Consider the following 17,831-nt stretch of genomic DNA (forward strand, 5'->3'; position numbering starts at 1 on the left):
ACTGGTACATCAGATGCTCCCATGATTCAAGTTGGCCACAGGAACAGAACAGGTTGTCGGTGAGGCCCAGGGTGATAAGTTTCTCCCTGATGACGCTGCGTCCAATCAGCAGATTGGACGCAGGAGGTTGTCAGGAGACCTGGGTAGAACCAGATTGGTGACTTCGGGTAGGTTGTCCGGAATGAATTTTTTGGCTTTGGCCCCTTTATCTGTGGATCATTAGTGGAAGAGTATGTAGTGTCAAACGGCATCAGGAATTTCCCCCATCTCCGTTGGATCATTGGTGGTATTATTAGGTATTAGGTATGTTCGGGGTCTGACGGCACCTGGGATTTTTCCCATCTCCATGTACGTTCTCTGTATCGGACAAGCCAGAGATTTAAAAGTGTGTGGGATATGCACTATCATTGGTGGTAGTATGACGGTGTGGGCCTGCTTTAAGTAGTTATTATTATTGTTAGTCATATTGGTGCAAGGAAGCCTGAGGCATTTGCTGCACCAGCCATAAAAAAATTCTGAGTTACCCTGAGAGAGAGAGAGAGAGAGAACAAGAGTCAGAAGTAGAAGGGAATCACTAAGAAAGAGAAGAATGATGATATCCAGCTCAGGATCCTGGGTGTGCCAAGCCCATACTCACCAGATGTGAGTCCCTGAGGTGGACCAGTCCACTGTTTGCCATTGATGAAACCATGAATGCAGTTGTCTGTTGTGATATTCTGAACAATTCTGCCTTATCTGTACTGTGGCAATTCTTTGGAAGGGGCCATATTTGTATCAGAATAACAACACTCTGTGTCCCAAAGCATAGTCAGTACATAACAGTAGTTTGAGGAAAATAATGTGCTAAACTGTCATTTACAGCCCAAAAACTCTGATCAGAATTCAGTTGAACACCTTTAGAATGTTTTGGAATGACAGCTGAGAGCCAGAACAAGACGTCCTAGAGAGCCAGAACAAGACGTCCTAGAGAGCCAGAACAAGACGTCCTAGAGAGCCAGAACAAGACATCCTAGTTCAAACAGGGAACTAACTATAGCCTTATGGAGGGGTGAAAAAAATGGACAAAAATCTTTTATCATACTCAATAAAAAAAAAGTCTTTGTCTAACCAGTTGTTTTTTTCATTTAGTATCCTAATATATACAGGTTAGGCCATAAGTCAATATACTGAGAAATAATTTGTACAATTCAATTCTTGAAATAAGTTATTTCATGCCAACAAAATATATTTAATGGATATAAAATTATTTAATGTTAATATTACATGATATTATTTATTAAATTTAAATGAATTGTTCAAACGTTTTGGTGTTTTGCTTCTTGGTAAATTGTATGTCTTCTTTATAAACTGACATATAATTCACCCTGTGTATCGTGTGGATTCTGATCCTTTACCCCTTAGACTTTAAATTGGATGGTAAACTTAATTATCACCCCAGGGACTCATATCTGGTGAGTATGGGCTTGACACACCCATACCCACACCATACCCAGGGTCCTGAGCTGGATATCATCATTCTTCTCTTTCTTGGTGATTCCTTTCTACTTCTGACTCTCTCTGACACTCTCTCTCTCTCTCTCTCTCTCTCTCTCTCTCTCTCTCTCTCTCTCTCTCTCTCTCTCTCTCTCTCTCTCTCTCTCTCAGGGTAACTTGGGAATTTTTTTTTGCTGGTGCAGCATAAGCCTCAGGCTTCCTTGCACCATATGACTAGTAATCATAATAATATTTACAGCCCTCATTTCAGCACTAAGTTACTGGAAATATAGTACGTTTTGGCATTGCAACAAAAATGATAGAAAGTAGTATTATCTGCCATTTCTGAGTGAATTAATGGTGAACAGTAATTTCTTTGCAAATATTTGGATAAATCTGACGTAGATTCCAGTGTAAACATTATGGTTGTCAAAGAAAAGCACAGAACTGCAAATAGATAACTTACAGTGAAATATTCAAAACTGAAGAATGGTTATAGGCAGGCCTGAATTAGATGGTGCTGAACCACATGGTGGTGCAGCACCATCTAATTCAGCTGTATTTATTTACTTTTCATAACTTGTAGGTAGTGTTTTATTTTGTTTCTTAATTCGCTGATTATTCTGAAAGCATTTATTAATGGAATGATTTTCATTTATGAATGGAATGGAATGGAATAGAATAATGGAATGAATTATTATGCTGAATCATTAGCAAATAACTCTCGAAGTGGTATTGGGTGATTAATTAATTTTCGCATTGTGAGGAGTATGTACAATTGTTGCTGCTCATTAAATTATTTTTTTATTTTTTAATGGATGCAGAAGAAATGAAAAAAAAAAAAAAAATGAGTATGAAAATTTTAAATCAATATTTTTGGTATTTATAATAATTTTGAAAGTATTTTTCTTTCATTTTTATAGATGCGAGCCAATGGATTGTACAGTAATTGTGAAGTTGCTATGAATCAGTTTGAACAGTTATTAAATAACAAGAGTTTCTTACTGGCCTTTATTAGAACTTTGGAATCACAAAAGTCATTCAGCATTAGAGACAGGTGGGCATTTATTATGCTGAAATAGTCATTTATTTATTTCTTACTGACCTTTATTAAAACTTTCTAATCCCAAAACGTATCAGCATTGGAAACATTATTGTTTCCAATTATTATTCTCACTACAAACATTATTGTGGTGAGATATTTAACCTGTCTTTAATGAAATATGCTTACACTGTGATGACAGTTTTTATTAAAGTGAAGAAAGATGTTTTTGTAGTTCATTTTATTTAAATGCTATGTTTATATCTTTTCTTTTTTCATTAACACGGTATATTTGGTAATACACTTAACATTATTTCTTGCAGTACACTACCTTTTTTGAACTTTGAAAATAATACAATGGAAACAAATGTGAAAAAAAAATTTGAAAATTTAAATTCGATTTCCCTTTAGCTGGAATGCTATAATTGGAGATACAGTCAGTCCTCGTATAACAAGTGTTTACACTACACGAATTCGATCATACACGATTTATAAATAGGGGAATGATATCGTATATAACACGAACCGAATTCGCTTATGCACAATTCGCCTTTGTGTTTACAAGAAATGGCAGTCGAATGCGGAATCACCCCAACTAAATGCAACACAATAGGAATGAAGAGAAGATTCTGAAAATGTATTTATGTTTTTTATATCAGTGAAGGGGAAATGCTTTTCGCCATAATAACGTAAAAACCCACACAATTCCAGCTATCAGTATTATCGCAAATTCAGTTAGATCGAGTTTACTACCAGTTTATAACAGGTTCCACTAGCAGAAACGCAGCTGGAAATAGTTTTTATTGTTTTATGGTAATAACCCCCAGAAATGTGTTTTAGTAAAATATGAGCTAGTGAGGTGTTCATAGTGTGTCTCTGCCTTTACGATGTTGTTTATTCAGTGCTACACGTGCGCAGCTTTGTTTATGTGTATCAAGCATGCCTCCTCATTTTGTAATTGTGCTTTATTCCCTAAAAATGAGTATAATACTTAAACGGTGTGAAAAGGAAGAGTCCTGGTGAAGACAATACAGATGCAGAGAGAAAAAGAAAAGCAATATCGATAAACAGAGGTGGACTGGGTCAAAAATTCTTACCCAGGAAAATTTGTAGCGGCCTCATACTAGCGTTTATGGCCAAAATCACACCGGCCTCCGGCCCACTGGGGTTTCCCCGGTAAGGCTTATGGCCAGTCCGCCTCTGTTGATAGAGAAAAAATATGAAATTTTGAAACACTTTGAGCAAAATTAAGACCATGTGATATTGCACGTGCTACTGGCCTAAATGAGGCAACGCTGAGAATTAGAAAGAATGCAGAGAAAATAAAAACAACTTTCATAGCAGGAACAACTCAAAGTGTAATTAAAATCCATTAGATCAAGACACAAAAAATTGGAAGAGATGGAACGGTTGTCATCTGTTTGGATAGAAAATCAAACAAAAAAACAAGTTTGCTTACGATAGAAGCAAAAGCATTAGCAATATTTTATTACGTAATAGTCGTAACAAAATACAAGACATTTTGTATATATAAACTTATATATAATACTTATATTTTTTATATATAAACTTATTTATATATATATATAAGTTTATATATATATAAATATTTTATTATGATTATTTATTGTGTTTGGTAATGTTTTGGCTACAAATGTGTGTTCAGTCTTGGGTGGTCGGCACCTAACCCTATTTTTCTCACAGGGCCTCTTATTTATATTGCACAATTTTGCATTGCACGAGGATTTCTAGGAACACAACTATCGTGCTATACGAGGACTGACTGTATAGTTTAACCCCAAAAATGATACTTTTGTCCATAGACAATGCATTTTAATAGAAAATAAAGACATAATACATAGTTCAGTTTATTGAACGTATAAATGTGAAATTGAGCATAAATTAAAATATTAATTAAATTAAAATATGGTGGTCTGAGACAATATTTAAATTTTATATGGTGGGACCAACTGATTATGTTACCAACAGCAAACTCAAAATGGAAAGCATTCAAAGAATTAATCTTGGAAGCTACTAGGCTTTTCATACCAACTAAGATATATTGTTCAAGATTTAGGCCTAAATGGATTTCAGATGAACTAATTAGACATGTAGCAGAGAAGAAAAATGCATGGGATATATATAAATTAACAGTGACACAGAAGCCTATGATAGATATAAGCTGGTCTGTAACCAAGTCACAAAGGAGGTTAGGCAGGCAAAGGCAGATTACGAGAAATCTTTGGTAAAGGATGCAAAGAGTTCTTTACTTATGTAAACTCTAGAAGGAAGGGGATGAATCAGATTGGTCCACTGGCTATCGATGGTTCAGCTGTTGATAATCCTGCTCAGGTAACTAACAAACTAAATGAATATTTTGCATCTACATTCACACATGAGGAGTTACTCAGGGAGGGGAATGCCAGAGGTGTATTCAACTCTAGCAGTAAGCTAGATAATCTTGTAATAACTGAGAGTAAAGTGGAGGAGAAATTGTTGAAGATAAACATAAGACAGGCACCTGGGGTGGATGGAATCTATCCAGTTATATTAAAGGAAGCAGCAAAGGAAGTAAGCAAACCCTTAGCCATAATTACGAGAGCTTCCTTGGACTAAGGGAAGGTACCCATGGACTGGAGATGTGCAGATCCACAGAGGAGGATCAAAGGGAGACACAGGTAATTACAGACCCGTTAGTTTAACTTCTGTTCCAGGAAAATTAATGATATTGGTTTAATGATATTTATTAATGATATTGGTTTAAGAAGCATTGCAAGATCATCTAGACAAGACTTCAGTTATAGCTCGGACACAGCATGAGTTTGTTAAGGGGAAGACTTGTCTGACCAATTTGATTGGATACTATGATGTGGTCACAAAGGAACTGGATGAAAAGAATAATTTTGATAGCATATATTTGGATCTTAGAAAGGCTTTTTGATACTATTGCACATGGAAGACTGCTGCACAAATTGGAACAGTGTGGCATTGGAGGCAAATTGCTGCTATGGATAAAGGGATGGTTGAGGGGGAGAAGATAGAAAGTGGTAATCAATGGACACTGCTCATCTTTGACTAATGTTATTAGTGGAGTCCCTCAGGGTTCAGTGTTGGGTCCATTGTTGTTTTCTGTATTTATTAATGATATTGATGATGATATATCAAGCTTATTTCCAAGTTTGCAGACAATTCAAAGGTCGGCGGGGTTGTTAATGATAGTACGCTGCTGCAACAGGATCTAGAAAAGTTGAGCGGGTGGGCTGAGAGGTGGCAACTGAAGTTTAACATTGACAAATGTAAAGTACTAGATATTATAAGCAGTAACCCCAGAGTAATGTATCAACTGTGTGGTACTTCACTGACAGTGGTAGAGAGTGAAAAGGACCTGGGGCTAATTGTGCAGGCAGATATGAAGTTTTCTGAGCAGTGTAGACGGTCTGCAAGAGTAGCTCATAGTGTCTTGTCAATGATATACAGGAATTTTTCTAGCAGGGATAAGAAGGTGATTATCTCCCTTGTATAAGGCAATGGTCAGGCCACACCTCGAGTACTGTATGCAGGTCTGGAGGCCTCATTTTAAGAAGGATGTAGAACTGTGAATGAGTACAGAATGAGGGTTGCTCTTACAAAGAAAGGCTTAAGTTTTGCAAATTACAGTGTCTGGAGACTAGGTGGGATAAGTCGTCCAACCTACAATTGCTGTTCACAAGCTAAAAGCTGCCCATTGTGGCCCGAAAACACGACCGATCTTTATAGTTTTCATATCAAGTTCTTTAGCAATCATCCTTAATTTGCGCTAGTTTTTTGGAGATTGATGATACAGTTTTTTTCGTTTTTTTTTAAATTATTGCCTGTATGCCATTATATTTTAGAACATTTTCTACACAGTGAAAGGCTCGACAAAGTTTCAAAATCTGCCAGCATTTCATCTTCGTTAAGTTTATACAATATCTCAGTTGCCTCAATTCCACCCGTTACTCTCTCACTAGTTCTTTGAATACTGTGCAAAATGCCTAAATCACATGGATATTCTGCTACTGTGACCATGTAAACACAGACAGGAGAAATTTACTGGAAGGAGTGGATCACTCACTTCTCCGAAAAACATATGCCCGTTTGTCAGAGTAAAGGGGAACCAAAACACAGGTTGACCAGAGGCTATAATCCTTGTTGGGAATCTTCTTAATCCTCGGATTGGCTATGGAAAGCATATTGACTAGTGCGACTTCTCAGTATGTGACTGCAGAAATTTTACGAACACACCACTAACATTGTGAAACTGTAATCCTTTCACCCTTAATTTGCACTTTCTAATTACCTAAATTACTTAAAGGCCAGAGGTGAGAACAGTGCATACACAGTTTTCTCTCCTAATCCGTTCGTTACATGAAAATTTTCTTTGTTCAATGGAAATTATTTTAAATGTAATTACCAAGGGGAATCAAAAAAATTCGATATAAAGAAGTTCGTTAAACAGAGGTCCGACTGTAATTAAATCTAAAATGAAGCAACTTTAAAATACATAACCGATCGATTTTGCCATTAAAATGCTGGGAATGGGGCCCCGCTCGCCCCACTGTAGTTTTGGTTCTGGATACTCAATAATTGCATTCAGGATTTCATTTGTAAAATAAATCTCAACAATGGGCTCGCAAATTTTCAAAAAAAATAACAATGGGCTCTCATGAGTCCACTATAGCTCACCATTGCATCTGCCTAAGATCCTGGTCAAAAAAATGCAGTAAAATGGGATTGCCGATTAATAAGAACACCTATATTCACAATTTACTTTTTTGCAGATGATCAGGTGGTGATAGTACAAGACTTAGAAGATGCAGACTATGCATGTCGTCAATTGTTTGAGGAATATACACAATGAAGTCTAAAAATCAATTTTATCAAGACTGAAATGTTGTCTTCAGGATTCTAATACATTCTAAATTCAGGTTTTAAAATCAAACAAGTCGATAAATTCAAATATTTGGGATCAATCTTACAAAGTGATGGGTCATCCCAAGCAGAGATCAATAAGAGAATTGCAGATGGTAGAAAGGCTATCAACATGCTAAATTCTGTTCTGTGGAGCAAAGATACCCTAAATAAAACAAAGAAACTTATATTTAAAACGATTGTACAAAGTCTTCTATTGTATGGAGCAGAAACCTGGAGGTTGAATAGGCGAGTGGAAAACAAACTGCTCTCCACAGAAATGGATTTTTGGAGATGCTTAGCAAGAACTTCTAGAAGAGACAGAAAACGGAATGAAGACATAAGAGAGAAAATGGAAGTGAAAAAGAATATTATTGACATTATCAAAGAAAGGTATGGACATGTAAAATGGATGCAAGAAACCAGATAGCCAAAGGCTATCCTGGAATGGATACCTCCTGGAAGAAGGAGAAGAGGAAGACCTAGGAGGATATGGATGGATGGATGGATGGATGGATGGAGTATGGGAGTGCATGACAGCCCGAGGCTCAACCGACCAAGACACCTTGAACTGCACTTCAAGCACTGCAATTTTTTGGTAGGGAAAAAATTCCTACCAAAAAATAACTTGTAGGCTGAGGAAACCCATTGTAAATGGAAACACTCCTCTTGAAGAAGAAGATGAAATTTATATTTTGATTTTTGAATCAGATACCCATAATTTTGAATTCTCGTCCCATCCAAATTTTAATGGTAATTCAGCTTACCATTTGAATAAGTAGTTTTTTTTGTAAATAGTGTAATGACAGCCTACAGTTTGTTGATTAGCTATGGTCATTGTCAATATTTAAAATAATAATTTTCTAAATGGTAACCAGAAGATAGAAAAATTCCATCTACTATGCTTTGACATTCTGACCTGGCAACCATATATCTATCTGTTTCTTTATGAGCACGAATCCTGATTTTTATCATATTTTTTATCTGCTAAAGAATTAAACAATGATTTCTTGACCTGTCCATTTTTTTTTTTATTTCAGGGTAAATGTAGCCTCTCTTGTAATGGTTATTTTAATGGAGAAAATGGAATATGCCACAGAGTAAGTATTTGCTTTGTATGTGTTGCAATTAAACATACTTTATACTATAATGAAATTCATCTTCTTTTTAAAGAATAACTTTTGACAGTGATTATAAAATATCTGTCAAATAGGGGAAATTTCATTATTATTAAATGAGAAATGAAGCAAAAGGAAAAGCTTGTATTAACATAAGAAATCTACTGTTTTATGTTGGAAAAAATGACATCAGCAAATTTGTGCACCAAATCAGAAAATGAATTCTTAACTTTTTTTCTGATATGTATATGTTTTCAATTTAATAGAATTATGCCAAATATATACAGGAATCTCTCCAACCAAAGATTTGGGTTAATGTAGTTTTATATCTGTATCAAATTTTTTTCAATCTGCACTTCTTTTTTTACATATATGCAGCTCAGGCCAGGCTCCTTAAACAAAATAATTTGACAATTATTTCTCACCTTTTGTAGGTCACATGGGCAAGTCTAGGGATAGTGTCAGATATAGGCCATCTTGGATCCTTGCACTTATTTTTAGAAGCCCTAAAAATAAGGTCTCAGGATCAACACTAATTGCATTGTTCCATGTCCTCAGTGATATTAGGAACTCTGGTGCAACTGTGACATTTCATCCTCAGTAAACTGCCTTGCTAATGCAGAGTTCTTTATGTTCTACTCTCCAATCACAAGCGGCACCTCCGTAGCCAGGTGGTCAGGAGCAGCAGTGCGTAGCACACGCTTCTTGATTAGCAATATGGCCTTAGTTGCTAATGCTCCTAAAAAACCAAATAACAACAACAACAACATCCAATCACATATTCATAGTACCATATATGTCAGCAGTCACCAATTAATTTTTTTTTGCAGTATGTATTAGAAACTCATCGCAGTCCATATTAGTAAAAATATAACTAACTCATCACAGTCCAGATTCCTTTTTAGCATAAAATTAAGAAATGTCAAGTAAACATTACGATAGTGTATTTTTATTTCTTTTTATTGCAGAACAAAGAAAGGTATAAAAATATGTATAATCAATATTTTTAAATGTCACAGGTTAAATTAAGGGGACTTACAGAAATGAAAAACTAAAGTAATTACTATATGTTCACATTGTTGACTTGAATTGTTCAAAGTGTAAGTTCAGAGCACTTGAGAGGTCAGGTCCAAGGGACAAGGGACAAGGTATTCTTGTATTGATTGCGGCCTCCAGGGTTACCCCTATATACCGCTGTAGCATCTGTAGGTTATTTATAGCCGGCAAGTGTGTGTAAGTGTGTGTGTGTGTAAGTATATATGTGTGTTGTGATGGTTGTTGTTTCCCGGCCCTGGAGTCTTAGCAGCCGGGAGGCAGGGAGCAAGCTACCTGCGTCCCGACTCCCGTCCCTAGCCACGTGGAGGCGCTCCAGGAACTATCTAAATTACACTTAGTGGGATTCCAACAAGTGGAATCCCGGTTATAGTAAATAATGAATAGGGAGGATAAAGTAGGAGAAAAGAAAGTAGAAGAAGAAATGAGAGCAAAACACTCTCTCAGGAAAAAGAAGAAACAGGAAAGAGGAAAACACTAGTTGGAAAATCTAACAAGTGAGAGAGCTTGAAGAGGTAAAATTTTGAAGCCTGAAGGCTTGTACATTTGAAAGAAAGATTCCCCTAGCCGGGAAGGAAGCCCAACTTGCACCGACAAGGGGAAAAAGAAAAGTCTCAAGGAAAGAACATAGTTAATGTACAAGTGGCTATTAGATAGCCACTTAAAAGAATAAATTAAGATAAATAATAAATACTTATGTCACCGATATGAAACATAGCAGTAAACATATTAACAAATTACACTGCATAAGCAGAGAGTAAAATATACAATATTTACAAAATAAGTAATTAAAATCTTGGCTGAAAAATTAGTCAACCAAGAAATTAACAGAAATAGTCAACCAGAAGAAATGTAGAAACATATATACAAAACACAAAGAGACAAACAGAACTCACCCAAGGCAAAGATATGCCAAAGGCAAAACCAATAAATACTGTACAAATAAATTAGTTAACCGAATCAAAAGCAATTCTAAATTTAAATCTAAGTATAACAGATCAAAATAATAAGTTAAGTATTAAACAATAATTAATTAATATGCAGAGAAAATGTCTCTGCACAAGTAATCTAATCTATAAACATATGTACATAACCAGCAAGTGCAAAGCTGCTACCACAAGCTGCGAAAAACAAAACTTGTTTCAAATAACAAGACATGTAGAATTAACAATAATGCATAGGTAAGCATTAAAAAAAAAAAAAAATGGATGTCAATTGCCAACAAAGCAATTGGATCTGAGAGGGTGGGGAGAGGTCCATCCCACCCCTCAGAACCAAAACCCATTTACAACTAAAAATGCTAGACTAAGAACTATATGGTACTAGCAAAAACCCAACTGATTGCAGCTGCAATCAGGCAGGAAAGAAAAATACAACAAATAATCAGCCCTGCAGGAAAACAAAATTAAATCAAAACACAAGCAGCAAGAGAAGCAGCCAGCAGTAAGACAGGCTAGAGAGGAAAATCATCTCACTCAACCAGAATAGCCAACTGAAGGTTGGATCTGAGGGAGCAGGGAGAGGTCCATCCCACTCCTCAGAGCCAAACAGACAACGCAAGAAGAGAAAAACTGTCTCTTCAACATAATAATGAGCTAACTACACAAGTAATGTACAATATAAACATCTAAGATTAACTGCTGATTTAAAACACAATAAAATCAGTTACTCTCAATTCTGAGAGCAAACAACAAATCAAACAAAAGCACCATGATATTAACAAGATAATTACAGTATTTACAAAATACATACAATTTAACACAGAAAATCATTTCAGGCAACCCGGACAGAGTTCGAAGTGGGAGAGGGGAGGTCCATCTCTCCCACTCGGCCAGGCAAAAATCTGAAACAAGTCTCCAGAAAAAGACGCAAAAACTCTGCGTCCAAAACACAAGACAATTTAGGCAAGGAAGAAACTCCTCTCAAAAAAAAAAAAAAAAATCAATACAGTAATATATATAAATATTAAGAACAAATAACGAAATCAAGGGTTATTCCTTGATAAAGCCGCTCTTCTCCGGAAGACACTATTAGCAAAAGAAGAGAAGGCAGAAAGAGAGTCCGCCGACCCAACCAGGCGCCAAAAATCATCTAAATTATATACATTTGTACAGATAGACAATTGTTGTCTTAAATCCACATATAAATTACAATGTAGGACAATATGTTCAACCGTCTCCTCAGAGCCACAAGAGCAGAGAGGAGAGGGGACGAGTCCAAATCTATACAAACGAGAATTAATTCCATGTCCCGTGATTAAGAAAGTGGGAAATAACCCAAGTTGAAGCCAGTTAAAATTTTTATCTTTAATAAAAACACGAGGAAAGAAAGCGTATGTGATTCTGCCGAGAGAGGAATCATCCCAAGAGTGTTGCCACTCTTCCAAAGCAAGATTGGAAAGTCTGGCCAGATCAACATTTGCAGAGTTCTCATAATTATTAGCAAAATCTCCCACCGAGGCAGGAGAGAGAGATTTCCTATGGTAAGACAAGAAATGCAATATAATTTCCAGGTAGATAGGGAGACGACCATTAATAACAAGCAGGGCATCAGTAGAAACAGTTCTACATGCCCTGCAAGTATAGAGAAGGAAGGACCGCTGTGCCTGCAGAAGGTATTTTTGGACCAGTGAATTAAGAATTCTGAAGCCCCAAGCGCCAGCACCATAGCAGACGATGGGGATGAAGATACACTTGTAGTAAAGACCAAGAGAAGACGACTTAAGATTCCAGAGGGAACGGGCAAGACGCAACAGCCAGCCGGTAAGAGAACGGATTTTCTGCCAAAGGTACTTACAATGGGGAATGAAAGATAAACGATCATCAATCACCACCCCAAGGTATTTATATTCACTTACCAATTTAACAGCCTGGTCAAGAATTTTAACCACAAGTGGACGATTACGATTCAGTAGGCCTTTCAGAAGAACCTGTTTAGTTTTAGGGACTGAAATGGAGAGTTTATGGAGGGAACACCACATGTGAAGATCATCCAAGATGTGGTTTGCTTTAATTTCCAATTCTAGACGAGAATTCCCAGGTACAAGCAAGGCAAGATCGTCAGCGTAGGCAATGTTGACAATATCATCATGAGGGGCATTTAGCCATCCATCAAGGACCATGTTCCAGCAAACAGGGCCAAGAACGGATCCCTGAGGAAAACCCCTAGAAACCGGCCTCGTAACCGAGCAAAAACCGGAGGAGACCACAAGGCTTCTATTATCGAAATAACTAGAAATTATTTTGTAGATAGGACAGGAGACCTCGGCCTCCCGAAATCTCGCCAGGACACTCTGCCACCATAAGGTGTCAAAGGCCTCTTTGAAGTCTACAAAGAGACCGAGAACGTATTTAGAAGGAGATGCTCGAACCGTGCTCAGGAGAAGATTAATTGCATCTGTAGTTGATTTACCTTGCGTGAAACCAAACTGGGAAGAAGAACAAAGATTTTTTGAGTTATAGTAACCCTTGAAACATGAAACCAGAAGTTTTTCCAACAACTTGCCAAGAAAAGGAAGAAGGGAAATTGGACGATAAGAAGAAGGAGAGGCAACTGGATTGCCAGGACTCTTGGGAAGGATTTTTAAGTTGGCAATTTTCCAGCGATCAGGGAAAACACCAAACCGAAGGCAAGAATTCATTAGGATAGAAATAAGGATAGGTTTGATTTTCCAGATTCTTTTAATCACAGAAACCTCCATGAGGTCCAGACCTGGACTTTTTCCAATAGTAAGGGTATTAATGGCAGAATCAATTTCTATATTAGTGAAGGGATCCTCAGAAGAAGAGCCTTCAAACACAAGATGCTGTAATCTAAAAAGAGTTTGTTCATTGCTCTCAGGAACAGAGATGTCCCTGAGAAGCAATTCATCCAAGATGGCATCAACAGATGCCGACCAAGTTAAAGTTTCAGTGGAATTTGGAACATGGATCGAGGTCTGAGGAATATGTGGGTGGAGTTTAGAGGCAATGACTTTATAGGGTAAACCCCAAGGATCTGATTTAATAGTTCTTTCCACGAGACGAGCCCAAGCCTGGGCCTTCTCCTCTCTAATACTGTTAAAATATCTGTTGCGAGCTGCCTTATACAAGTCGGCAAGCCTATTTACTTCAATTGGTGGCCTGTTATTCGTTCTAGCTCTATTAAGGTTTCGCCTGGTAGTCCTAAGATCTCTTCTAAGAGAGGAAAGACCATCAGACCACCAGGGAACAGAATTGATTCGACGAGATTTTTTAAGAAAACTAAGGTCAGAGACCTCAGTAATAATTCCAGTTATCTTTTCTTCCAGGGAATTTGGATCCAATTCAGAAAGATTAGAGATGAAATCCTCATTAACCAAACTCAAAAGATTAGAGTCGAAAATGCTCCAGTCAGAACCCTTAGTTTTATAGCGAGGGAAATCATGATTAACTCGAGGGGAAGAAGGCCTAACAGTGGTGACCAGGTCAAAAGTGATAGGGTGATGGTCACTGCTCGACCAAGAAGTACGAACCGACCAATTATTTATACCAAAAGAAAAAGCACGATTTGAAAGTGTGATGTCAATGTAAGATTGACCCTGCGAACTGGAAAAAGTTGGGGGATGACCCTGGACATTATGGACAATTAAGTTTTTTGCAACGATGAAATCCTCAAGGAGATCACCCTTGAGGTTAGAAGTAGGTCTTCCCCAAAGGGGAGAAGAAGCATTAGAATCCGTCATAATGATTAACGGAAGACCAGAAAGTCTGGTTAACAACAGTTCCAGGTAATTTAAGAACGGCTCAATAGGCTGTGCATACTGCGAACATCGCATGTACAAAGAGACGGCATAAATCCTACCGAAGGAACCCTCAAGACAGGCACAAGCAGCAAACTTGGAGCAGAGACTATTGATCTTAGTAACCGTGATCAGAGGGTCCACGATAACCAGAGCAGCCCAAACCCTAGTCACCGCGTTGCCTCCAACCCCAGACGTATCAGGGATAGATTGAACTAACTGAGATTGACAGGGCAAGCCCTTAATCACACCTTTATAGGAGTATGGCTCCTGGAGAGCCAAAACAGAAAATTTATGTAAAGAAATTAAACTAGATACATCATTAATAACAGATAAACTTCGCTGACAATTTAATTGAAGGAATTTTACACTCATATTTACAACTGTAGTATGGGTACTATTCATAAGATGTCCTGAACCTCACCTGGTCTTGGGCCCTGAGATATTCGGGACAGGAAATGTCCTTGTAAGAATGGTCAGCTTTGCGTTTCCTAATTTTACAGTTGGGACAAACTATGGGGGAAGATTTACTGGGGCAATCAGAAATTTGATGGCCCTGACAACCGCAGTGCCCACAGGTGTGTTCAGGTGACCTACAATTTTTAGATGAGTGGCCATAGCCCAGGCATTTGAAACATCTAGAAGATATTATGAAATCCTTAATACTGTGGACTGACCACCCAATATAAATTCTATTATTATTTTGTAACAAAATATGCCTGATAGGGCCAGGGACCTCAATCACCCAGTGCTGGCAGTCCTTTTGCTTGGAATTCATCTTAAATCGAAATTTAACTAATTTCTTAAGATCCTCAAGGGAATAATCAGTGCCAATGAAGTTCTTATCATGAAGATCCTGGATGAAATCATCTTCAGAAGTGTCTTTACCAATGTCGTAGATAACTACCGTAGGATTTAATTTCTTTGGAGTGTCAAGAGAAAATTTTAAGTCTTTGAACTTCTGACACGATTGCAGGGAAACAAGGTCGGCTTTAGAAGCTGTTTCGATCACAATACCACGGTCCCGGACCTTGCGGACCGCCTTAATTTTAATCTTTCTAAATTCGTCCCTGAATTGAGTAGTAATTTCTTTCTTTACTTCCTCACTAGTTTTTAAATCCGAAGATTCAGAAGCTCGAACGATGATTATGTGTTGCGGCTGAATTGGACGCTGAGAAGATTGGGCCGGTGCCGTAGATGCCATGCTGGCATAGGTATTGGAAGGCAATGGAAGAGAAGCCAAAGGTGCACTGACAGAAGGAGCTGACCTTAAGGCACAAACATCCAGGTACTTGTGTTCCAAAACGTTAAAGATCTTAGTAACTTCAATCACAGTGGTTGCAGAAATATTAGGATCTGACTCTAAGACGCGAGTCAGCAGGTCCCGCAAACCAAAAACCGTGTCCACAGAAGCCTTCACAGTAGGGTGAGAGGGAGTAGAAGAAGTAGAACCCCTCTCATTACAAAACATATCAGGGAAATCTTTACCAATGTCACTAACCATAAGAGGTCAGGTCCGTGAAGCCGACCGGGCTAGCCGAGTGGGTAAAGTACCTACCCGGCAACCCAAAGGTCGCGGGTTCGATTCCCGCCTCGGGCTTGGATCAAAGTACTGCAAAAACCTTGGGAGGTGCAATATGGCCACAGAAGCCGATGCGGCAACAACTACCAAAAAAAAAAAAAAAAAAAAGGTCCGTGAAAAATTGTTGGCGGCCTGCCAAATTGGTCCCCGATAACTAGACTGTCGGAATAACAGCACCCCAAATAGCGGAACATTCGAGCTGATGGCACATTGAGATCGGATGTTTATATACAGCGCTGATGTCTTGAAGTGCCGAAAAAAGAAAACGGCAACTCACATGATTACTGTATTTGTTTGTGTTCACCATTTTGAAAGTAAATTCTGTACTGAAATCACAGATTATACCGCTGTTTTACATTTATTTTAAATTAAAAACCCCTCACTTTGGTTTCTAATGTTAATAAACCTTATACAGAGAAGAAAAGAAAACAACATTAAAGCTTAGTGGTAAACTTGATATAATTCAAGTTATTACATTAGGATCATCCAGAAAGTTAATTCATATACCCATGTGTATTGTGTCTGTAAATTGCTTGTGTTCTCTAGTCGATTTGCCTGTTTTGCTGGACTAAAAACTTCAGTTTCTGGGGAAAAAACCTTGCTATCTATGCCTGAGGCTGACTAACTCAGTCACAGAGTGAAAAAAAGTCCATAAAAGTTCCTTCCATCATCGACAGGATTCGAAGACGGGCCTTTTCCACCTGCTGTGGGGAGGACGGTGATGATACCACTGTGCTACCGGCACAGACTAAACTTGATATAATAAAGAAAATAGAACGGGGCATAAGCAGGAGTGTATTAATGGCAGAATATAATATTGGATTGTCAATATGTTTTTACGTTTTTTTATGTGCAGTTAATAAAATTGCATTCTTAATCTCTCTATTTCTTATTTAGTCTCATTATTTTTGCATTAAATATATTAAAAATAAAACTTTTTAATATATGAATCCCCAAAGTGGCATTACTCTGAAAGTCTACTGTATATATATTAGTAAATTAATAAGAGGAGTTTACCTCAATATAGTACGTGGAACACTTCCGTATGATACCCTCCAGAAATTAAAACGGAAAAAACGAAAAAATCGACAACTTACCGGTACATTAAAGTAAAATATAAATAATTAAAGTAAATTATAAATAATTAAATAATCAATTTAACACAATTCAAAATCAATTCAAAACAATTAAAATTCAAATTAACGCAATTAAAAGAAGCTAACGAAAATATTCAAAACGATTTTCCTTCCTGAAGCTGACAATGCTTTTCGACCGACTGTCGTGATCACAGGAATGAAAATTATCGAATCAGGCTAAACCTGCAACTTAAATAGTGATTATGTGTCTTCGCGCATGCGCGTAAAGGTCCACGCATCGGAGATCAAATATGGCCGCCGAACATTAACAGAATTCTCGTGTAATTTAATTTCAACGGTTTCTGCAATTAATAGTCGCGTATAATTACGTTGAACGTTAAGTATTTTGGCCTCGTTAAATAAAAAAGTATGTTTTTCGTTAATGGCATGAAAGGCTAATTCTGACGCTGCTGAACGAGAAGCACGAACAGAGGCTTCGTGTTGATTTACACGGATATTAAGAGAAAACCGCGTGGAACCCTGATAAGACGAGTCGCAATCACCGCAAGAAATGTTGTATACTAGATCATTAATTTGTGTTGCGAACGCCGAAAGAACCGAGCGATTGTTCAGTATAGTGTGTAACTTCCGTATAGGCCTAGCTATAATTTTAAATTCGGTATCTTTAAAGAATCTGTTAAGCTGTTTGTGCCACTGTTCAACATATGGGACAGAAATAAAGTATTTTTTGATATTACTATTGTTGATTGGTGCAGTATTTTGTATCCTATCCTTAGCT

The 17,831-nt window shown here is 37.5% G+C and overlaps 1 protein-coding gene across 1 annotated transcript in view; it reads left to right on the top strand.

Moving 5' to 3' along the window:
• Nucleotides 1-17,831, top strand: part of LOC150086741 (plexin-B-like) — a 238,715-nt gene that overhangs the window by 164,505 nt on the left and 56,379 nt on the right. Inside the window, exons 23-24 of the mRNA XM_090372734.1 lie at nucleotides 2,397-2,530; nucleotides 8,485-8,544. Of these exons, the coding sequence (XP_090228860.1) occupies nucleotides 2,397-2,530; nucleotides 8,485-8,544 (194 nt within the window). The remainder of the gene's footprint in view (nucleotides 1-2,396; nucleotides 2,531-8,484; nucleotides 8,545-17,831) is intronic.

This window comes from Mastigoproctus giganteus, chromosome 4, assembly GCF_048544385.1.
Source record: "Mastigoproctus giganteus isolate SK-2022 chromosome 4, ASM4854438v1, whole genome shotgun sequence".
Taxonomy (NCBI): Eukaryota; Metazoa; Arthropoda; class Arachnida; order Uropygi; family Thelyphonidae; genus Mastigoproctus; species Mastigoproctus giganteus.